Source organism: Nipponia nippon, unplaced genomic scaffold (genome assembly GCF_047370975.1).
Source record: "Nipponia nippon isolate SJK-2023a ecotype South Korea unplaced genomic scaffold, ASM4737097v1 scaffold_9, whole genome shotgun sequence".
Lineage (NCBI taxonomy): Eukaryota > Metazoa > Chordata > Aves > Pelecaniformes > Threskiornithidae > Nipponia > Nipponia nippon.
Genome location: NW_028262413.1, coordinates 26740889 through 26760483, shown reverse-complemented (window position 1 = coordinate 26760483; position 19595 = coordinate 26740889). Strand labels below are relative to the sequence as shown.

General features: G+C 40.2%; 1 protein-coding gene across 9 annotated transcripts in view; it reads right to left on the bottom strand.

Annotated features, from left to right (window-relative positions):
- NEO1 (neogenin 1) overlaps positions 1 to 19387 on the bottom strand; it is a 220275-nt gene extending 200888 nt beyond the window's left edge. For all 9 annotated transcript variants that reach the window (XM_087744390.1, XM_087744386.1, XM_087744395.1 and 6 more), the window contains exon 1: positions 18951 to 19387. In XM_087744390.1, the coding sequence (XP_087600516.1) occupies positions 18951 to 19065 (115 nt within the window). In that variant the 5' untranslated portion in view covers positions 19066 to 19387. The remainder of the gene's footprint in view (positions 1 to 18950) is intronic.
- Positions 19388 to 19595: the final 208 nt, after the last annotated feature.

The window sequence follows — 19595 nt, the reverse complement described above, 5'->3', positions numbered from 1 at the left end:
AAAAAATTAAGACATGAGTCTTGATGCAGGTAGCATACAGACTTAAAGCACACCAAGTACACCTGAACAAGAAACTGGAGAAACCAGGACAGAGGCAACCAGGAGAAAATGAGATTTTAAGAGAATGCACATGCAAAAGTTCTGCGCCCGGAGCTCTTAACATTAAATAGATTAATGGAAACTACCGAAGTTGCACTATAAGCCTGAAAGTGGCTAAGTAGGGAGCAGAGGGAACATTAGTGCCAAGCTTCTGTAATTGATTGTGTATGCTTGCACGCTCTGTCTTTCCCCTCAAACTGCATTTTGCCCGCATATGGTTTCTCTTTCTGCCACTTTTAAAGTGATTTATTCTCTTCAGAAGGGGAATTAGGTCTTATTTTGATCAAATATTTAGGACCTTTTAGACATTAAAAGCCACAGATTACCAAGAAAGAAGGTCAAAAACAGTAAAGTAAGATTAAAATTGAAGATAAGCCACAAATATTGAAGTCAGGAATGAACAAACAACTGGCAAAACAAGATTGAAAGAACTGAAGGGCTTATCCATGCTCCTTGCAATGTCTGGCTCCTTACTGCTAAATAACTACTGTGAAGATCCTAACCACACAGGAGCTGATGAAAGGGGTCTGAATATAGGTCAGCAAAAGGCTTTTGGATCCAGCTACAAGCACTAATTAGATCACTTGCAGTTATTAAAAAGAAGAGAAAAGAAAAAAAACTCCAAAACAAAGGGTTTACCCCTCAAAACATTTTGAATTTTTTCTTTCTTCTTTTCTCTAATTGTCAGTGGCCTTTGGTTTCAAAGCAGCTGGTTGCTGCCCCAGATCTGAAATTGCCACCAGAACATGCAAAAGGCTTCAGTGACCATACTAAGCAAGAACCTCCAGCAAAAGCAAGACTGAACATTTGCAGCAAGGCACAAAGACCGGGGGAGGTCTTTAAATATGTTTTCAAGACATAAAAGAATTCTTTAGTTTTTCTAGGAGAACATTGACTGTTTTGTTTGACACTGCCAAAACCCGCAAGGCCAAAAAAAAAAAAAAAAATCCTGACTCTCGCCCCCCCCCCCCCCCAAGTATACAGTATAGCTCAGCTCATACAGCGTTCCTTGTACCAGCTTGTTTATGCCCTCTCTTCTGTGAAACAAGCCTTTATGTCTCCATAGTGGAAAAACCCACTGGTTTATATCCTTTTGAGATGTATGCAGCCAATTAAATTGTAAAGTAATACCTGTTTCAAAGTCTTACTCAAAAAAACGATACATTCCTGGATTGGGACCGAAGCCAAGGAGGTCGCCTTACACCCTGCGGTCACGTGAGAATATTGGGGTTTGGAATTTGGTATTTTGATTTCCATATGAAGTAAAATTGGAGGTTGAAAGGATGAAATATTGTGTATTCTCTGCACACAAATTGTGCTCATTTCTCAAGTGATAAAGTTAATATTCCGAGGAACAAGAAAAGACAGTTCAAGAGTTCATAGTGATTTCAAACCATTCAGAAAGACTCAGGAAAGTGACAACTGCTTGTAGCTCTACACTTCTCCAAAATAATTTTTAGTCATGAATAAACTATTATGTGACCAGACTATATGCATAAGAATGGTATAATCTGCACAAAACAACAGTGAAACAACACATTACAATAAAATCCACTTGTCAAAGTAAGAAGCCAAGTAGATTTATTTCCATATGAAAACTGTTATGAAAAGACTGACACATTTTATTTTAATTTCTAGTTTTCAAAATAAACAGAATGCATGCAAAGTAGCTAGTGCCACTAGAAACAGCTACTGGAGACAGGGTGCACGCAGTGGAGAACAGTGCCCAACCAATTGCTAATGCAGTTTCACATCTACAGAATTCCTTTAAGGTCACACAGCAGCCAAAATATGTAAATATCTACAGGAAAAATATGCTACAAAAGGTAGCAAAAACCTGCTAAAGAAAACAAAAAGTATATACAAGTATAAATCGATTAAGATTCGCCAGTGTGACAGAATGTGCAGCTTAGTCTCATCTTCAGGTCCTCGTCATTAACAGTGACTGGTTCCCTGAATAAAGCAGTACTGAAGCCTCCATCAGCAGCCACTCCTTACACTTCCATTACCCGTATCAGACACCTGCAGACAACATTCAACAACTACACCCTTACACTAATCCAAAGAACCCAATAACTTAATGTAAGAACCCAAAGAACCCAATCACTTGGTTAAGTTAATATTAACTTAACCCAATAACCTAAAATAACTTCTGTATTTCGGAGAGCAAGCAAGCAGCATGGCACAAACAATGAAATGCAATTGCTATTACCAGCACACACCACCTTCTCAATTCACAGGCTTATAAAATGATGTAACAAAGGAATCTGATTAGCACCTTTTTACCTACCCTGTATCAGCTGCTTCAGTACAACAATCGTATTTTCAATTCAAGTTGTGCTGCACTGCTCTTTAAGCTCTGGCTGGTAAGAGCCATCAGCCTTTCAGCACCCTGGGCCTAATACACATGCCCTTCCAGTACACCCTTATTTCATTTGGAGAACTGCCTTTGAGATTATGAGGGGTGTTGCCACTTGCTAAGTCCCCATAAGCTGAGCTTGCTCTACAGCAAGAGACAAGTACACTTTTTAATCTATTTTTAAAGTAAGTCTTTGAGCTAAATATTATGCTTTATGTCTAAATTTAGCAGGATAAATCTGTATGCATGGTACCTTCTACCTCTCACAGATGCAAATTAAAAATGTACCCTGAAGTTCTCATGCCATGGAGATTTTTGGATGGGTACTAGAAGTCTAGAAGTCTAGCAAATTCACCAAAACAAGTACTTAGAGGTTTTTGTGATACCTGTGTCTGATATAAACTGTTGAGTCAAATTCACAGGTTGTATTCTTCTGAATTAGTGAACATAATTACAGTGCTTTCTTTGGAGCTTTCAAGACACAAGGCAGCTAGCTGTACTGTATTCTCACAAACCTCTCTGTTTTAATACACTAAAAACTATATTGTTTAGTCCACATAAAAAATCCTTGCAATGACTATATACATCTAATTCCTTTGTCAGATCCATGCCATGCCACAAAACTGATAGCCATGTAAAAAATGCTTCTCTACCTGTTTGTTCAAATAATGTCCCAAGGACCCAGGAAAGCTGAAGACAGATCAGAAGTGTTAAAATCAATTTTTGGCACAGAAAAAAATTCCGTATATTGATTAGCTACTCAGTTTTCAGAGAAAGAATTGACTTAATATTGGCATCATTCACATCTAACAGTGAGATTCATAATACTTTTCAAGCAAAGGATACATCAAAGGGCCATGCCACTGACTAATGTTTCAATAAACAACATCAAGAACACATATCTGCCTTTCCGTGTAAGCTGTCCATACCCCAGTATTTTGTAATGTTCCAGAATAATATTTTAACTGTTCAACCTCAGACATAAAAAAAATATATATATATATATATTTAAGTCACATGTGACATCAATTGTGTTGACAGAAATATAATTTGAACATATTTACTTCTTAGAAGCTTTTCTGCATTTGTCTTTGGGGTACTGAAATTCACTTAGTTTTCACAGTATACAAATTTTTCTTGCCAGGAAGTAAAACTCAGGATTTATTTCTATCTCTGTATAAATCTACAAAGTAGCTCTTCACCATGAGAACATTGCCAGTGCAAGTGTGAATTAAGAACAATGAACCACCTAGACAAACTGCCACGACAGACTGTGGAAGGCTTTGTCTTTGATGTCCATCACATCAGAAGTAATAGTTCAAGTTCTTAATCTTTCTACAATTTACCACCACTAAAAATGAATGTAATTTTGATTCACCTATTGGCCAAAGCTGGTATCACAGAGGCACGGCAGGGCACGAGTCACTTCAGGTATAAAGCAATTAGTTGTAATCCTGGTCCTTAGTGTCCACAGTTACAGAACGGCATTTAATTTCTCGAGCAAATGAAGCTGCATAAATTCAGCCTTCATCTCTTCCCGCACCACAAGTGCGCTGCGCCGTGTGTAAATTACTCCTCCTCATCCTGGGAAGGAAAATCTGCTGGGCTCTAGTCACTTCTTTTCGAATGCAGGGGAGTGCAGCAGCCTTTCCCCCATCACAGCTCAATTCTTGCTGCCATTGATGGCTAACAGCTTTCTCCAGCCCCCTGCTGCGGCCTCAGACATTCCTCTGCTCTGTCAAGCAATGAAAATATCAGCAACAGGATTAGAGCAAGCCTCGGAAAGAAAGACTGGCTCTCTAACATCCAAAGCCTAGGAAAGAACACGGATGTCTTTTGGGGTTCACAATACTGGTAATGACTCTAAACTACAACGTTAATGGCATTTTTTTGAGCTTCAAACAAATTAAGACCTCTAAAAATTCTGTGATACTTTTGCATCATTAAAAGGCCTTACATTCCATGGATGCAACCAAAGTTTGTAAGTGTTTGTTAAGCAAGGCAGACTTCTGCTCTTGCACTAATATGTACTAGGAAAAAAAGAGAACAAGCAAAATTAGAAAGCAAGATTTCTCTTCCTATTTCAAGTCTTGGTACAGGCACAGACAACTACTCTGTTCTTCTTCTATTCAACTTCACACTGTCGTGGTCAAGGGTTAAAGTGGTTTAAAAAAAGCATTAAGAAAGGAAAAATATTTTTTCTACAATGAGGAACAAGAGGAACACTTGAGAGAGGCTCTGAGCAGCACGCTAATTGGAAGAAAACAATCCTGAGGAAGGAGGCCCTCGCTACAGCATTCAGGTTTGGATTTTACATTCACCTACTTAGCCAAGTAAATACACCTAAATAAAATTACTCAATCACAGTGTGGCTTCCAGGCCACATTAAGGTAGTAAGAGTCTCATAATTACACTCCTCTTCACATATTTAAAAATCCTTTCAATGTTTACTTGAAAGCTAATTGCTGACAGCCAGGAAGAGTTTAAATGCTGTCCTTTCCAATTCTGGGGTGGGGAGAGGGTATTCTCCCCCTCCCCACCCCAGTTCTCAGGAGCCCTATTCACCTCGTAGCTCTGCTGAGCAGCTTCAACACCCTTACAGAGCCTCACAGCTTTACAGCAAGTTACAGAGTAAATACAACCATCTCCCTACAAAAACAAATTCTATTTCTGTAACTTTATCAAGCGAAATCCTACTTCTACAAAGTACGTACACGTTTATGCATTACATTAGCACTAAAGCTGCACAAATTTTAAAAGTTTTAAAAACGTAGGTAACTACCTCAGTTTGCAAATCCAGTGAAGGTCTAAGGGACTTATGTAGAAACACATTACTCGCCCACATAAAATCTGAAGCTCAGCATGACATGCTACTCGTTCCCACTCTGAGGTGGATTTGCACAGAAAAGAGGAAGGCACTGAAAAATCTGTCAAACTCTTTTACTACCATCATCTGATACATTATGCATGTCGGTGCTGTTGCCTAACAAGGATCTGTGGCACTTTATAGCTCAGCTCACCAGCTCCCTGCCTCCCTTACACATCCAGATTGCATCCAACTCTGTCCATTTTTCCTGTATTGTTTGTGTGTTTCTCCCTTACCTATATTTGTGTGTACATTATGCATCTCACGGAACTTCCCACAGACACCGTGGGGTGGGCAGGATGCAAAAGGAAGCCTAGGATTTTTTTCAGGGTTGAAAAATCCATCAGCAAATAGACTCACACAGAGAATTTTTGATTACAATTCTAACAGGGATTTTAACTACAAGACTTACATAGAGTTTCCTAATCGTTATTTAAATTTAGCTTTGTCGATGACATAAACCAGGTTATGTCCACATTGCATAAGTATATTCTAAAATCTTTATTTTTGTAAACCAAAAATCATGAAGCAGCTTCCAAAAGATCTTACATGATATTACAGCCGTGCTCAGAAATATCTCCAAGTTATCAGGACGGTTTCTCAAAAATTTACAAGCTTAAATTAAAATGACTGTCCTATTAACCAGAGCAGTTTAGATTTTCTGTGATAGTTCTGATGACCAGATTTCTTTTTTAGTCAAGTATAGTTAGGTAAAGAACGACACCAGATGTCACAAGCAGTTTTAGACTTCCACAATAAACATTTTTTATTGATCTTTTTCTGTAAAGCAAAGTTTGAAAGTGCAAAAACATATGTGAAGAAGAGAAATTAAATCAGGTCCAGTTCTTTCTTTATAGAGACAAAAAAGTTAGACATAGGGATGACAAAGTCACAGCAATTAAACACTTATCACAGAAATGTGTTTCTAATTTTATCAAAAAGTTGTGAAATCCAGCTTAGTAGTAACTTTGCAGGCAAATGCTGAGGAAATTCACTATGGAGTTTACACAAAGAGGAGGGGTGGGAGGAGCTAAACTAAAAAACACAGCAACCACCTCCCCCAGAACAGTTTATTAAAGCAAGAACTCCAGCATCAAAGTGTACGATAAATAACTAACATGTAATGCCTTTGTGATAAGTTACTGAACTTAAGCTTTCTGGTAAGCTAAATGATTTGTAAATGCAAAGTTGTCCAGTTGCTCTTTTCCTGCATCAAAAGCCTGATAAGGAAAGGAACACAAAGGGACAGCATTTATGAGCTATTTTTGCCAAATATTTACACCATCTTAATTTGGTTTTGAGTCATGTCTATGCTCATTGGTATACTAAAATGCAGGTCAGTTACAATTACAAAAACTAGAGGTTTGGGGTTTTTTGAAAAAAGTTGAGTTTTTTGCTCAACTTGTCCATTCAAGCTCATGCTTTCATTTTCACCTCGTTTACAGTGCACAGTAATGCACGTGCAGAGTACATTACAGCTACCTTCTTCAATCAGTCTTTCCCCCTACATGCAAATCAGAAGACGTGAAAACAAGTATTGTATAACATTTAGGAAATGGCACCTCAAAATGAAATTACTTCTACGCAGACACCACTGAAGGCTGTGTTATAGCCTTGGAAGAGTGTATAAGCAATTACAGAACAAGCATGGATGTTTCTGATTCAAACTGCTGTAAGAGACTGCATAAATATAACAGTTATTATCATAAAAGGTAGAAGAATGCATTAAACGTGGATCTGCTTTTACAGTGATACAGATATCATTTGGTCAACGTCTAAAGCCCTTCTACCAATCTCTTCTCTGCCTGAAATTTACCAAAGGATGAAGCAAAAGGTGGTGGTGTTACTAGAATTCCAAAATGCTACCTAAAAAACTGAAATAGCTTCCACAATTAAAAAACTGCCCAGCACTAACAGAAATTTTTCTGCTTATTTGCAGAGAATTCTGCACCACAATTCCCCACCCACACAGCACCTTTGGAAGCCCTGAAAGAAGATTAAGTCCTGTTTCTGAAACCACTAATAAGAAAGTTAAAAAAAAAAATTAAAAAAAGTTAAAAAAAATAAAAAAAAAATCAGCAAGAACATCCATGACAATTTCCTGGCCGTTAGGGAACAGACTACTACCCCATTCTACCGTTCCCTTTCAGGTGTTTCAAGCAGTGACATGAGCTCTATCCTTCAGTTTTCCTAAGATCCATGGTAACAGGTAACACCACACAATAACCATACAGCTATGAAAAAGGAATTACGACATGTGCATCAACCTCTCCCTAGCTGAAATCAAACTCTACCTTTTTTCTGACACTGCAGGACAAAGTTAAATCTGACGGAACTCCTTGAGTGCATTTTGTATCTTAAAGCCATTTCTTGATTTTGTAAGAGTCACACTTTTTAAAAAACACATACGTTTTCCATCTTCAGGCTACTGATACAAACCGTCAACTCAAGCTACAATCCACTTTCCCTTCTTAATACAACTGACACGCAGCACAACTGCACAAGTTACAAGAAATTAGATGCTAGCGACATAGGTAGTTCACTGAACACGTTGTGATTTGAGGTTCAGTTTACCAATTCAATCCAGCTGCTTTGTATCCCAAGGGAATCACAGTCAAGACAGGCCAGTGAATCTCACTTCGCATTTGGTAATAATTCAGCAAGGCACCTGATACCACCAGTAGCTGCGAGACGGACTTGACAAAGGCTATTTTTTTTTATTTTAAATAAACACCATCACCCCCATCACACCCTCTCCTCCACTCTGTGCACTCACAATAACCAACAGCCCTTCAGCATGCAAGTTAAGAATGACAAAGTTACTCATATTACAGGAGCTATACTAGATTATATTATATATATATACACACTATATATATACTATATATATTAATCTCTAATCATAACAGAAACAATCAGTTGATAACCCTTCACAGCCTTCTGCTGAATGACCTTTCTTTAGGATCACGCAAGATAAAAAAACAAAGGCAAAAATCTATTTCTTACAGGTCCTTGTTTATTTATTACAGTCAAAAGGGACATGCTTGAAAATGTTATACTAAAGTAATAAAGCCTGTGCATGATGAACATGAAAGCAAAGATGATGAAACTCCAAAGCATAGGCTCAATCTCTGCTATGGAGTCATGACTAATGGTGCCTATAGAGTAAGTTCCAGAGCGAACAACAACAACAACAAAAAAAGATCAAAACACACACACAGATCTGATTTAGTATAGGCAGATACCTTCAGCTACCGTGAATGCTGTCTTTTTTCTTTTAGATTGATTTCCACAATAAAATGAAAAGCTGGCAACAGCAGCAAATAAAGAAACAACTGGAAAACACTACTTCAAAAAATAACACTTCAGGTTTTGGACTGATAACACTATTACCATGAGCACAAGATATTCCAATCAAGTTGAACCAGAATAAGCCTTTAACTAGCACTACCTAGAAGTCAGAATATTATCAGATCCTGCTTTGGATACATTTGATAACTGGCTTCTCCTCCTTCCACATTCAGAAATCAACTTCTCTCCTCTCCGAAAGCCTCAAATTTAAAATATGAAAACCTCTATTTCACATGCTGTGGTGTTACCTTGCAGATTCTGCCTCCTTATTTTAGACTAGACCTACAACATTTACATGAGCTATAAGGAATACTACTTGTCTGTACTCAAAGACAACAAAATGAAAGGTGAAGAACACTGATTTACACTCAAATAGCACAACTGAAAAAACCTCAGTAGTTCCAGTATGACACTACATTTCCTGTAGCTGTGGTTTGTGCATGTTTTCTTTCATCCACATCTCAAAAAAATTTACATAAAACCACCACACAGAAATAGTTACCAAATCACTGCGGATATCTAAGCCGTTTCTGATTGCTTAGTATTTATATATTTTTCAAAAACTACCATAACTTCCAATAAGGAGATAAGTAAAAAGAATCTATAGCAGCAAAAGAAAAACTACGGGACCTAAAATTAAGGCTCTGCTAGGAATAAGTTAACAACTACGTGTGAAGATTAGGATAAATAAGCTATTTTACACTACAAACAGAAGACAAGCCATGTCAGATCCTAGAAAAGGAAGCAACCTGGGAAAATTATGAAGGAGGGCTGTCACACCCAAAATTTGCAATATACTCTCTAATGGCTCTTAATGCTAATAGAAATAGTGGGTCCCATAAAATGTATTTAAATTTACCCTTGAAATGAATAAGAGCATACACCTGTAATTTCAGATGTAATCCCTGCGACTGTCCCTTCATCAGCATCTAGGTCAAGATGCATTACACCATTATGTTGGTTGGTAGAGGCAAGTTTATCAGCATAATAATAACTTCTACCTCTGTATTACTATTATCTCCTTAAGCAAAAAAGAGTAACTAAGTAATTTCCAAAAACTCTCCCTAAACTGCTCTGCAGAACCACCAAAAATATACCAAGACAGGCCACAGTGCAGGGAGGGAACAGTTTTCCATCCCCCTGCTTGCCCCAAGCTGTACAGCCTGAGTACACCATGCCTTCACGCCAGCCTCCCAGTATGTGCACATCCCTGACACTTAATTTCAACATCAATTTTTTTCCTGAGAAAAACTGAGCAATATCATCCTTCGCCATTAAAGTGGCTGGGAGTCTTCACACATTGGAGGTTGGTTTGGCTGCCCAGTTTGCTTCCCATGGACCTTCACCAGCATATTGTCACATCCTACGACATCTATAAGCTTTTCTCACACTCCCAACCAGGTTTCAATTCAGTGTTTTCCTTACAGGATTTCATTATTGGTACAGGGATGATTTTGAACATCCTGGCCTCACAAAGCTACAACGCAGGTGTCAGTACGTGACAAATTCAAAGCGACACCTGAAATGATATGCTACGCAAGGTAATCCTCATGAAATTATGTTTCCGCTGGACTTTAAGCAAGTAAGCAGCTAGTGCATTCAAAGAATTACCAGGCCACTATCCTTTTCTGAAAGTGTAACCTATTTGGTAGTTTTAGATTTCTCTTCCTCAAGGCTAAGTACTTCAAGATGAAACTTGTAGCTGTATTCCCACTTCAGAAACAGTCAAATAAATGAGATTTTAGTGTGTGGGGAAAAAGTAACAAAACCAAAACAGTAATGAAAGCTAAACTGAGAATTCATTACCAACCTAAAGATGAACTTTTATGAAACATTTTATTAGCAAATTCATTTAAAAACAATAAGGTACACTTTCTGACAAAATTTTAGTCTGTAGATCTGAAATCAATGTGCTGTAATACATCATAATATTAAAGATTAATATGGTGACAGAAGACACATGATAGATTTTGTTCACAGAGCTTTTCATGTTCAAATACTAAGCCAATCTCTACCCCCACCAGAAAAAGCAGTCTTGCTTTCCCATGACACTGTTCCCACGTGCTCATGTCACCCTCTCCCTTCTGCTAATGCAAATACTCGTGCAGGCACATGGCATGGCAGATCAGGGAACTGATCCAACTCTCTACATCCTCCACAAATGCTTGTGAAAGCAAATGGAAGGGCATAGCATGCAGGTCCTCCTCCTTTTAATGGCAGCGCCAGCTTGAAACGCTGAAACTAAACACATGAAAATAGGATTAACGTTTGGCAACGACTTCATATCTGCTGTATTTCATATCTGCCTAGACACATTTCTAATAAAAGATTCACAAACTGATAACAAAATACCTGGATTTTCTGCAATGTGAGCACTCACAGCCCAACACCGAAAATGCCAATTCCAACTGCACGGGAGTATACTACAAACTGTTCAGGTGTCCTACCACATCAAAAAAATGTTTCTGGATGCAGTTTTCCTTTATTTCCAGTTCTTTTATACTTACTTCCTTGCCTGTTTTTAAACAGGAACATTTGGCTTTATAAATTACTTTTGGAACTATTTCATCTTCTTGTTAAGACCCAGCTTTCCTGTCTGCTATGTACAACACTGCAACAACCATTCGTTTCAAGCAATTATTCATTTTTTTAACCAATGTGACAGTAACCCCTTAAAATTTACAATGCAAGCTATACTCAACACACACTCAAGAGATTTTAAAAGTCATGACAGGTCTAATAACTTAAATGACTTTTGGCAGCCTGTTCTACTTTTAGAAAGAATATCCAAACGCCTCTATTTGTGGCTCTCCCTTTCTCACTACAGTTACATTATAAGGTTTCAATGCATGAACCGCAGAGCAGTGTCAAGAAGAGATGTTCAGGTTCATTAACTACAGAAGAAAACTGAGAAAGATGAAGTTTATACAGAAGGACTTGACTCCACCTCAGCCCAAGTGGAAGCAAGCTGCTGGACCATTACACTGAAAACTGAGCTGAAAAAAAGCGGGAAGTTGCCCCCAAGTGCTCAAGTCAGAAGCAGCTGTTAGTGATGCCAATAATACAAAGGTCTCCCTGCCAAAAGCAAGATAAAAGAGAAATCGAAGTATCTCTCATGATTTTGGCTCCAGTTTTTACATCCAAGACAATGCAGTAGGAAGTGCTGTGTTACAGACATAAAAAAATATTATATGTATTCACAGATTCACATAAATGTGAAGACAAACTAAGATTTTCCATGGCTCAAAATATCTTAGTAAAGAAAACACTAAATAAAGCAAAATTATTCTAGAAAAACCACTCATTGTTACCTGGCTGTAAACTACATGCAGAACATGAAATAGATGGAAGCTGCAGAGAAGCACAACATCTCTTCCAAAGTGTATGAAGTCTAACTTAAATATTTTAATAGGCAAGAAACACCAGTTAAACCTACCTTGGTACAAGCCTCAAACTACAGAATACCATACATATACTAGCAGTACCACATTATTCGCCTCTAGGTCAACATCAACATTAGACACATGTCAAAAAAAGCTAAAAGCACATCAAACAAGATAAATTTATCAAACTATAATAATAATAATGGAAGACAACTGTGCTGGCTGCTGACACATGCTCTGACCCAGTGTTACAAAACACGACAGCTTCAAGACATGTAAAAAAGACATCAAATAAAAACAAAGGTAGAATATTAAGAGCCCACATATATGTTAGGACAGAAAGCTAGAATCAAAAAAAACTCAGAAGTTGTCCACACTTCTAAGACAAAGAGAAAGATAAAAAAAACATAAGTGGCAAAGTTCAACAGAGCTATACCGATCAAGCAGAAATACAACCCCACTGAAACCCAAAAGGATATAAAGTATACAGGCAACTAGAAAACCAGGAGAGACGAAGTGAAATTTTAAGGGAGCAGGGGGTAGAAGTACAAAAACATAGGAATCATACTAAACAAGGCAACAGAGACATTCACGTCTTCAGTGGCAGTCAACCACAGGTAAAGAGTTTTTCTTTCGCATGGCTCTCCCATCATCACCAGGTAAAAACGCATCAGGGCTGAAACATCTGATGGACCTGTAAGTGTCTCAGCTACTTCCAAAAATTAACACACTTTCTTAGCTTCTGTAATAGATAAATGAAAAATGAAAAAAAACAGCAAATATACAGTTTAGAGGTTTTAATGGAACAGTAAAAAAAAATTAACAAAAACATGGTGAGATTCACTTCTGTATGGGTAACTTAATTAAAATCTTACGTAACTTAACTACAAAGGACAGTTGTACATTCAAATTCTTTGAACAGATGAATGAAGTAGTGAGTAATTTAATCACAGAACAGTTTTTCCACTTTAAAAAGACCTCTGGACAAAACTATATGACCAGAGGATACCAAGAGTTATCAGGCTGCTACGCTTTGATGAGACACAAAATAACTGAATTGCCAAAACTCATAGTGATTAAAGTCATTCATATGAGCCAACACCTATCCAATGCACTAAGAAGAGCAATAGATTAAAATTTGGAAATGAAGAAATTCACCATAAGCAGAGCACTTGAATTTCTTCAATGGTAACCAGTATCAAGTCAGCTGCACAAACTACTTCACAGCAAAGAAGATTCACGGCTAATGTACACAGAACACTGCATTTTGAAGAAAAAAAAAGACCTCTCTAACATGCAATTCACTGTTTCTAGATCAACTTATCAACTCAAGAGAAGATATCTTACTGAATAACTATGAAAACTAGAAGGCAAGAGGAATAGGAAGTATAAAACACTGTCACATCAGAAATTACCAGTACCTTCCTAAAAATGCCATACTCAGTCCTGGTCACTTCACTATAGCAAACCAAAGCTGAACCAGGAAAGTTCAAAGACTGGCAATGAGAATCAGTGAGCACCATTAAAAAAAAAAAAAAAAAAAAAAAAAAAAACACGTAAGGTTACATATTTGGAGGCCAGTGGGTTCCTGAGTTGAACAGCACCTTTAGGGATTTGGTTGTGCTTTTTTTCCTGCTAACATCTCCAATCACTTTCAAGTACCCCAAAAACATCCAGAAGCAATGAGTGGAGCAATATTGTTTAGTCACAGTGTAAAAAAATAAACTCTTTTTGCTTTGTAGTAATTTACTTCTTAATCAGATTGTTTAAGGGGACATTAAATAGTTTTCATTAAATTGCTTCACTTTCTACACAACTCAAACATCTCATGGCTGTCACATACTACAGGGAATTATCCAAACTCCCAAGAAAGTTTAGCAGCAGAAAGAACATTGCCAACTCCTTCACTCCTGTTGATAAAGGAAGCTTTCATTAAAAAAAAAAAAAGCTACTTTAACTGATGCAAAAAGGGTTTATTGTGAATTGATGGTCCGTTTATTTTGTAAAATTAAGATATTCTCTTCAGCATGAATACTAAATGGTAAAAAAATACTTTGAGCATCTGAAATACCACATAAAGCTAGGGCTTCAGTTTTCCGAAAGAACTCTCCAACTATACACATACAAATTGTGCTTATCTATTTATATGGAATTAATCAAGATTACCACTTTCATCTTGGCGATTTAACTGGAGAACTAAATCAATAGCATCCAATCAGTAAAATATGACTTGTTTCCACAGTGCTGAGACATTTTCTCTATTAAGAGCTGTTTTGCCTTTTTTTAAGATCAATATCATCAGAGTATTATATTTAACTATTCAAGGTGCAGAGATCTATTTCAGCATGATAATCTGAAGCAGCACCTCTCTGAATACGAGGCAGTATCGCTCCACCCAGAGCCCAGCACACAGGCTAAGCAAACACACATCACTGCCTCAGCTACCATTTCCAAACGCTGTACTAAGGCTTTTCATTTTTCAGGGGTTGAACACCCAGTTCTTAACATTCAGAGGAAAGTAAATAAACCTATTCTGTAACTAGCACTGAAGTTGAACGCATGAGAAGCTGCAATCTTGGCCCTTCAGCCAGCTGAATTCTAATAGCGCAGCCACTGAAATCCCTACAAACTGGTTAAACAGAAGTGGAGAGAAGCCTCCCTTTCACTGACTGACCTCTCGATGCTAGGACAGATTCCTTATGGGAAATGAGCATTAATCAGTTATTAGCAAGAATGCCAGTTATACCTCCTCATAGACAATGCAAAGTGAAAGTTTTAAAATCCTGCATATATAAAACCACTGAATGTTTAGAAAAGTTAGCTATGAACATATCAGCATACATTTTATACACAAAGTTATTTCCGTGCCAAACTAGCGATGGTACAAAAATTTGCTTTCAAACCCTGTATCAATCTCAGGCTGATGCTGCACAAGTTAAGTGTTTTTATAGTTTGAAACTAAAGGTTAAGAAACATATCGTATTGCTCTTTGTGTAGTTTTCTTAAACTCCCACTCCATTTCCATGCTCACTCCTTATCACTCTCTTGGCAACACAGCAAACGTGCGTTAGGTGCCTATGTAGTTTTCAGACTTCTCTGAGAATCTTTGGTTGAAGGTTAATGTCTTCCAAATCACAACATTTTATCATCAGGAATAACCAAATACTCTTATTTATATAAAGAAAAAAACCACAGTATATAATTTCCTTACTTAAATTGCACTGCTAAGTTAGCGGGAGGTAACTAAGCCAAGTGATTTTTTTTTTTTTTAAAAAAAGATGACAATTTTCATTCACTGTTCTTCATTGTGATAAATATTAGGCACAGATGTATACACACATCTTACAATTTTTAAATTTAAATGTTAGTTTATTAGGATAGCTTCATAAGCAAGTCAAATAATTTTCTTAGATGGCTAATAAAACACATGCTGCAAAAGCCATATGCAACTTAGACGCTTATAGCTGAGGACAAGTGACAATGCATCACCACAACCCCAGTGAAAGGTATCTCGATTCACAGATTGTTAGAACAATAGTTCATCCTCACGAGAAATATGCTCCAGCATCAACAGACCTTTTCACTGTTGTCTTTATACATGCATATAAGCAGTGGCGCTGGTGGTCTCCGCACATCACAGGAGCTATAAGCAATCAAATTGCTTCTATCAGGTCATATGCAACACCCAGCATACACGTTGCTGACACATACCATATTTATATGAAACAGGAATATCAACTGGAGACCCGTGCTAAGCAACTTGGGATGTAATTGAGACCTGAATATTTCTACTCTATTTTTAACTTGCGATATATTTAGAAATAATCAAGAAGTGCATACAAAACAGAAACAAATTATGACCTTATGTTGCTAAGGAACCCAGATGATCTATGCTCCCATCTTCTTTAGCTTTCAATACGCTACTCCCACATCCTACAAGGAGCATCCTATGTAGCAGCACATACTGCACCAGTGATCCGTAACCACCACGTTACTAAAAAGACCTGTTCAGCTCTGGGAGTCTTACGCAGCTTTTATGCCCACCAATTTCTAACTGCATTTGACTGCGGACTTCCAAAACTGCCACTTTATCCTTTAACAACAAAATACATACCGATTCCAAGGACTTTGAGAATACCGGTGAGAAACAGAACAAATTTCCTGCTTCTGAATAATCTAATTTGCAATCTTAATGGTGTATATAGGTTATCACAGCGTTTCTATTAAAACTCAAAATAACATCAACTTCAATTTTATTCTTAATAATGCAATCCTGTGTTCAGATCAAAGTTTTTATGTTAATCTCAAGTTGGTTTCAAGCAGTTACAAGAGGCAGGATTTAACTTAATTTCATGCTTGTTCCTTACTACTGATGTTTTTGGTTTTATTCACTTAGCTAAGTGAAACTGTGTCCTAATTCTAAAATCAGTAGCTCATTTTACCTTATTTGCAAAGCAACCAAATAGACTAGGAAACACACTAATGTTTACATATACACAAATAAATGAAGTTATACAGTTTTTTCCTAAAATAATTCAGCTACACTCTTTTCTTCTTCAGAGAGCAATGACTGGCTATTTATAAATGGGATCGAATGTCACTCAAACATACAAGGCTACATACAAAGAATACAGGCTTCCAAATCTATAACTTCTGCTCATTTATGTCATCTTTACCAACACCAAGAGGCCAGTATTTTTTTTTCTTTGCATTAAAAACCTGAACATAGCAAGCAGCACTTCAGTCTTGACAAGCAGAGCCGCAAGCCTCACAGCCAAACCTCCTAGAAACTAGGTGTTCCTCTGCCTCTCCGGCCCTTCACACCAGCCTAACAAGACTCTTGCAAGCACGCAAAAGAGATCAAGCTTCACACAAAACACGGGACAGAAGACGGCACTATCACCCTTGCATCTAAAGCACAAAGGGGAGCGATTTCATCTGTGATGTGGAACATTTGTACCCGACTCCCTCTCCTGCAAGCAAGGAGGGACTTGAACGTCCCTCTCCCACCTGCCAAATATGAAAGTACATGGAATATCCTCTATTTAAGAAAAAATAATAATAATCAGGTGGGAAATAGTGTGAATTAAGATGAAGTTCACCCACTATACATGAAATATCTCATCTTCATTGAGACAAAGAATGAAGAAAGCCTCTCCCTCCTCAGTTACTCGCTCCCTCTAAACATCTGGTACAAACGTCCCCAGGGTTAGGGAAAGCCCGGCTTCTGGTCCTTGCCGGGGATGAAATGGGACAGTACCCATCGATATAGCATAAAAGCACTTTCCACAAAGGAGAAAGAGGACAGAGTAGAGGTTCATCAGAACCTCCAAGATTTCCACAATGATACTTCTAAATTCCCACTCTGATAAAGTCAGCTTCAATGAAGGTTTTATTTTGCATCTTTCAGCACATCACTCTCCCTTTGCTGACTTAATTCACATATTTGGCTTCAACAGATAAAACTCCACCTATCAATCTGATTTCCTCAAACCATAAAGGATTTTTTTTTAAAGTGGCAAAGAGCAACCAACACGACTGTAACTACAGTGAGCTGTCAGTAGAGCAGTAAATACTGAAAAAGAATCATCACGTGGTAAGATTTTACACATCAAAAAAGTAACTTATCTATTACACGTACTCTGAAGATAACTTTGAGTCCAAGTATAATATTTTTCAAAATGAAAAAAAAATATCTGCTTCAGACCTGGAATCTCCGAAGCTTGTACTGTATAAGAGAATAAATAAATATATTCCCTGTCAACAGGAGTCAGCATACGTGGTTACATCAGTAGTATCTAAGCTGAGAACTACCACGGACGTTTCTGCCTAATGCGATTTGAAACATGACAATTACACCATTTAATACCAGTTTAACCATTCTCACTTTTACAAGTTGCTAAAAACCACTCATTTGAGCATCAGTTTCTTCCAAATTCCACTTGCACAGAGCTCTCTTAAAATATCAGGATTCAATCTACAGGGCAGTATTTAAAAAAAAATCCCAGCATTCAACACTCAAGACCAGATTTTCTTTCAAGCTTTCTACTAGTTTGTTGCAGACAAGGAGAGAAAAAAAAAAAGTTACTTTTTAAAGCCAACATTTTGCAAAACGAGCAGATAACATTACTGCAAAACTAGGGAGCCTTCTACTGTATTAACGGTCCTTTGCAAGGGCCTTTTTAGAAAGCCTCGTCGTAGGCACACCATGCTTCATCTGGATGAGATTACGTTTTTCGTAGCCTATAAAGAAGCAGGATTCAATAACGGATCATTAAAGGTAACAATAGTAAAAGGTGTGAGAACTACAGCGACTGAAATGCTGCCAGATCGCTCATTTCTGGGCTACTGCGGCACAGTTTTCAGGCAAGTTCCCCTCTCTCCACAGGTTGCCTGTCATCTCCTCTCCGGTAACGGGTCCCTGCCGGTGCCAGTGACGCTCGCCGGGTCCTCCAGCCCAGCCGGAGCCCGTTTGTGCCCCTACTCATTGCAGGCGCGCCCCTGCCCGCAGCGCAGGTGATTCGCTGAAGCGCTCACGCCGCAGAGAGGGGTTCAGGTGCCTCCCGCGCTCCGCCCGGCGCTGCAGGGATGACCGCCCGCTCACGGAGGTGCGCAGTGGCCTCTGCTGGTGCGCGCACCGCCGCCGAGACCGTCCCGCTCGCACAAGTGGAGCGGAGCTCCGCCGCGCCGGCAGCTGCGGGGCGGGCAGCCGCCGCCGCTCGCCTCCCTCGGGCCGCCGGCCCCGCCGCGCTGAGGGCGCCCGTTGCCCCCCTGCGGCGGCTCCCTCCGCGCCCCAACCGCCGCCCCCTCACGCCCCCGGGGCCGCCGCACGCCCCTTCCCGCGACGCCGCGGCCCCCGCCGCCGCTGTCAGGGTCTCGCCCGGCTCCTTACCTGTGAGGAGGCTCTGGGAGCCGCTCCGAGCGGCGGCGCCGGCCGGGTCCGGCTGCCCGAGGATAAGGGCGATCCAGAGGGAGCCGAGGAGCCGCCGGGCTCTCCCCGCCGCCATCTCTCCGCTCCCCGCGCCCGGCAGCCGGGCACCCAGCGCCAGCCCCTCCCCCGGGGGGCTCCTCCTGCCTGCCTGCCTGCCTGCCTGCCGGCCGGGGCGCGCTCCCCGCTCGTCCGCCACCGGGCTGCGCCCCTGCGGCACCCCGAGGAGGCGGCCCTCAGCCGGGCGGCGGGGATAGCGCAGCCGCCCCGGAGAAGCGGCCAGCGAGGAGGGCGGGCGGGAGCGGCCGGGCTCACTCCATCGCGGGCCGGTCCCAGCGCCGGGCTCCGCCGCTCCCTCGCACGGAGCCGGAGGGGCGCCCGCCGCGCGCTCCTCCCCTCGCTGCCGCCCGCCCCCACCCCCCCACACCCCCCCGGCCCGCCCCCACCGCGCGCATGCGCCCGCCCGCGCGCTCCCGCCGCCGCCGACCCCCGCGCCAGGTGTGCGCGCGCCCGGCCGCCCGCCACCGCGCCTGCGCGCGAGCCTGCGCGGCGCCCCCGCCCGCGGGGAAGGGCGGCAGGAGGCGCGAGCGGGGGGCGGGGCGAGCCGGG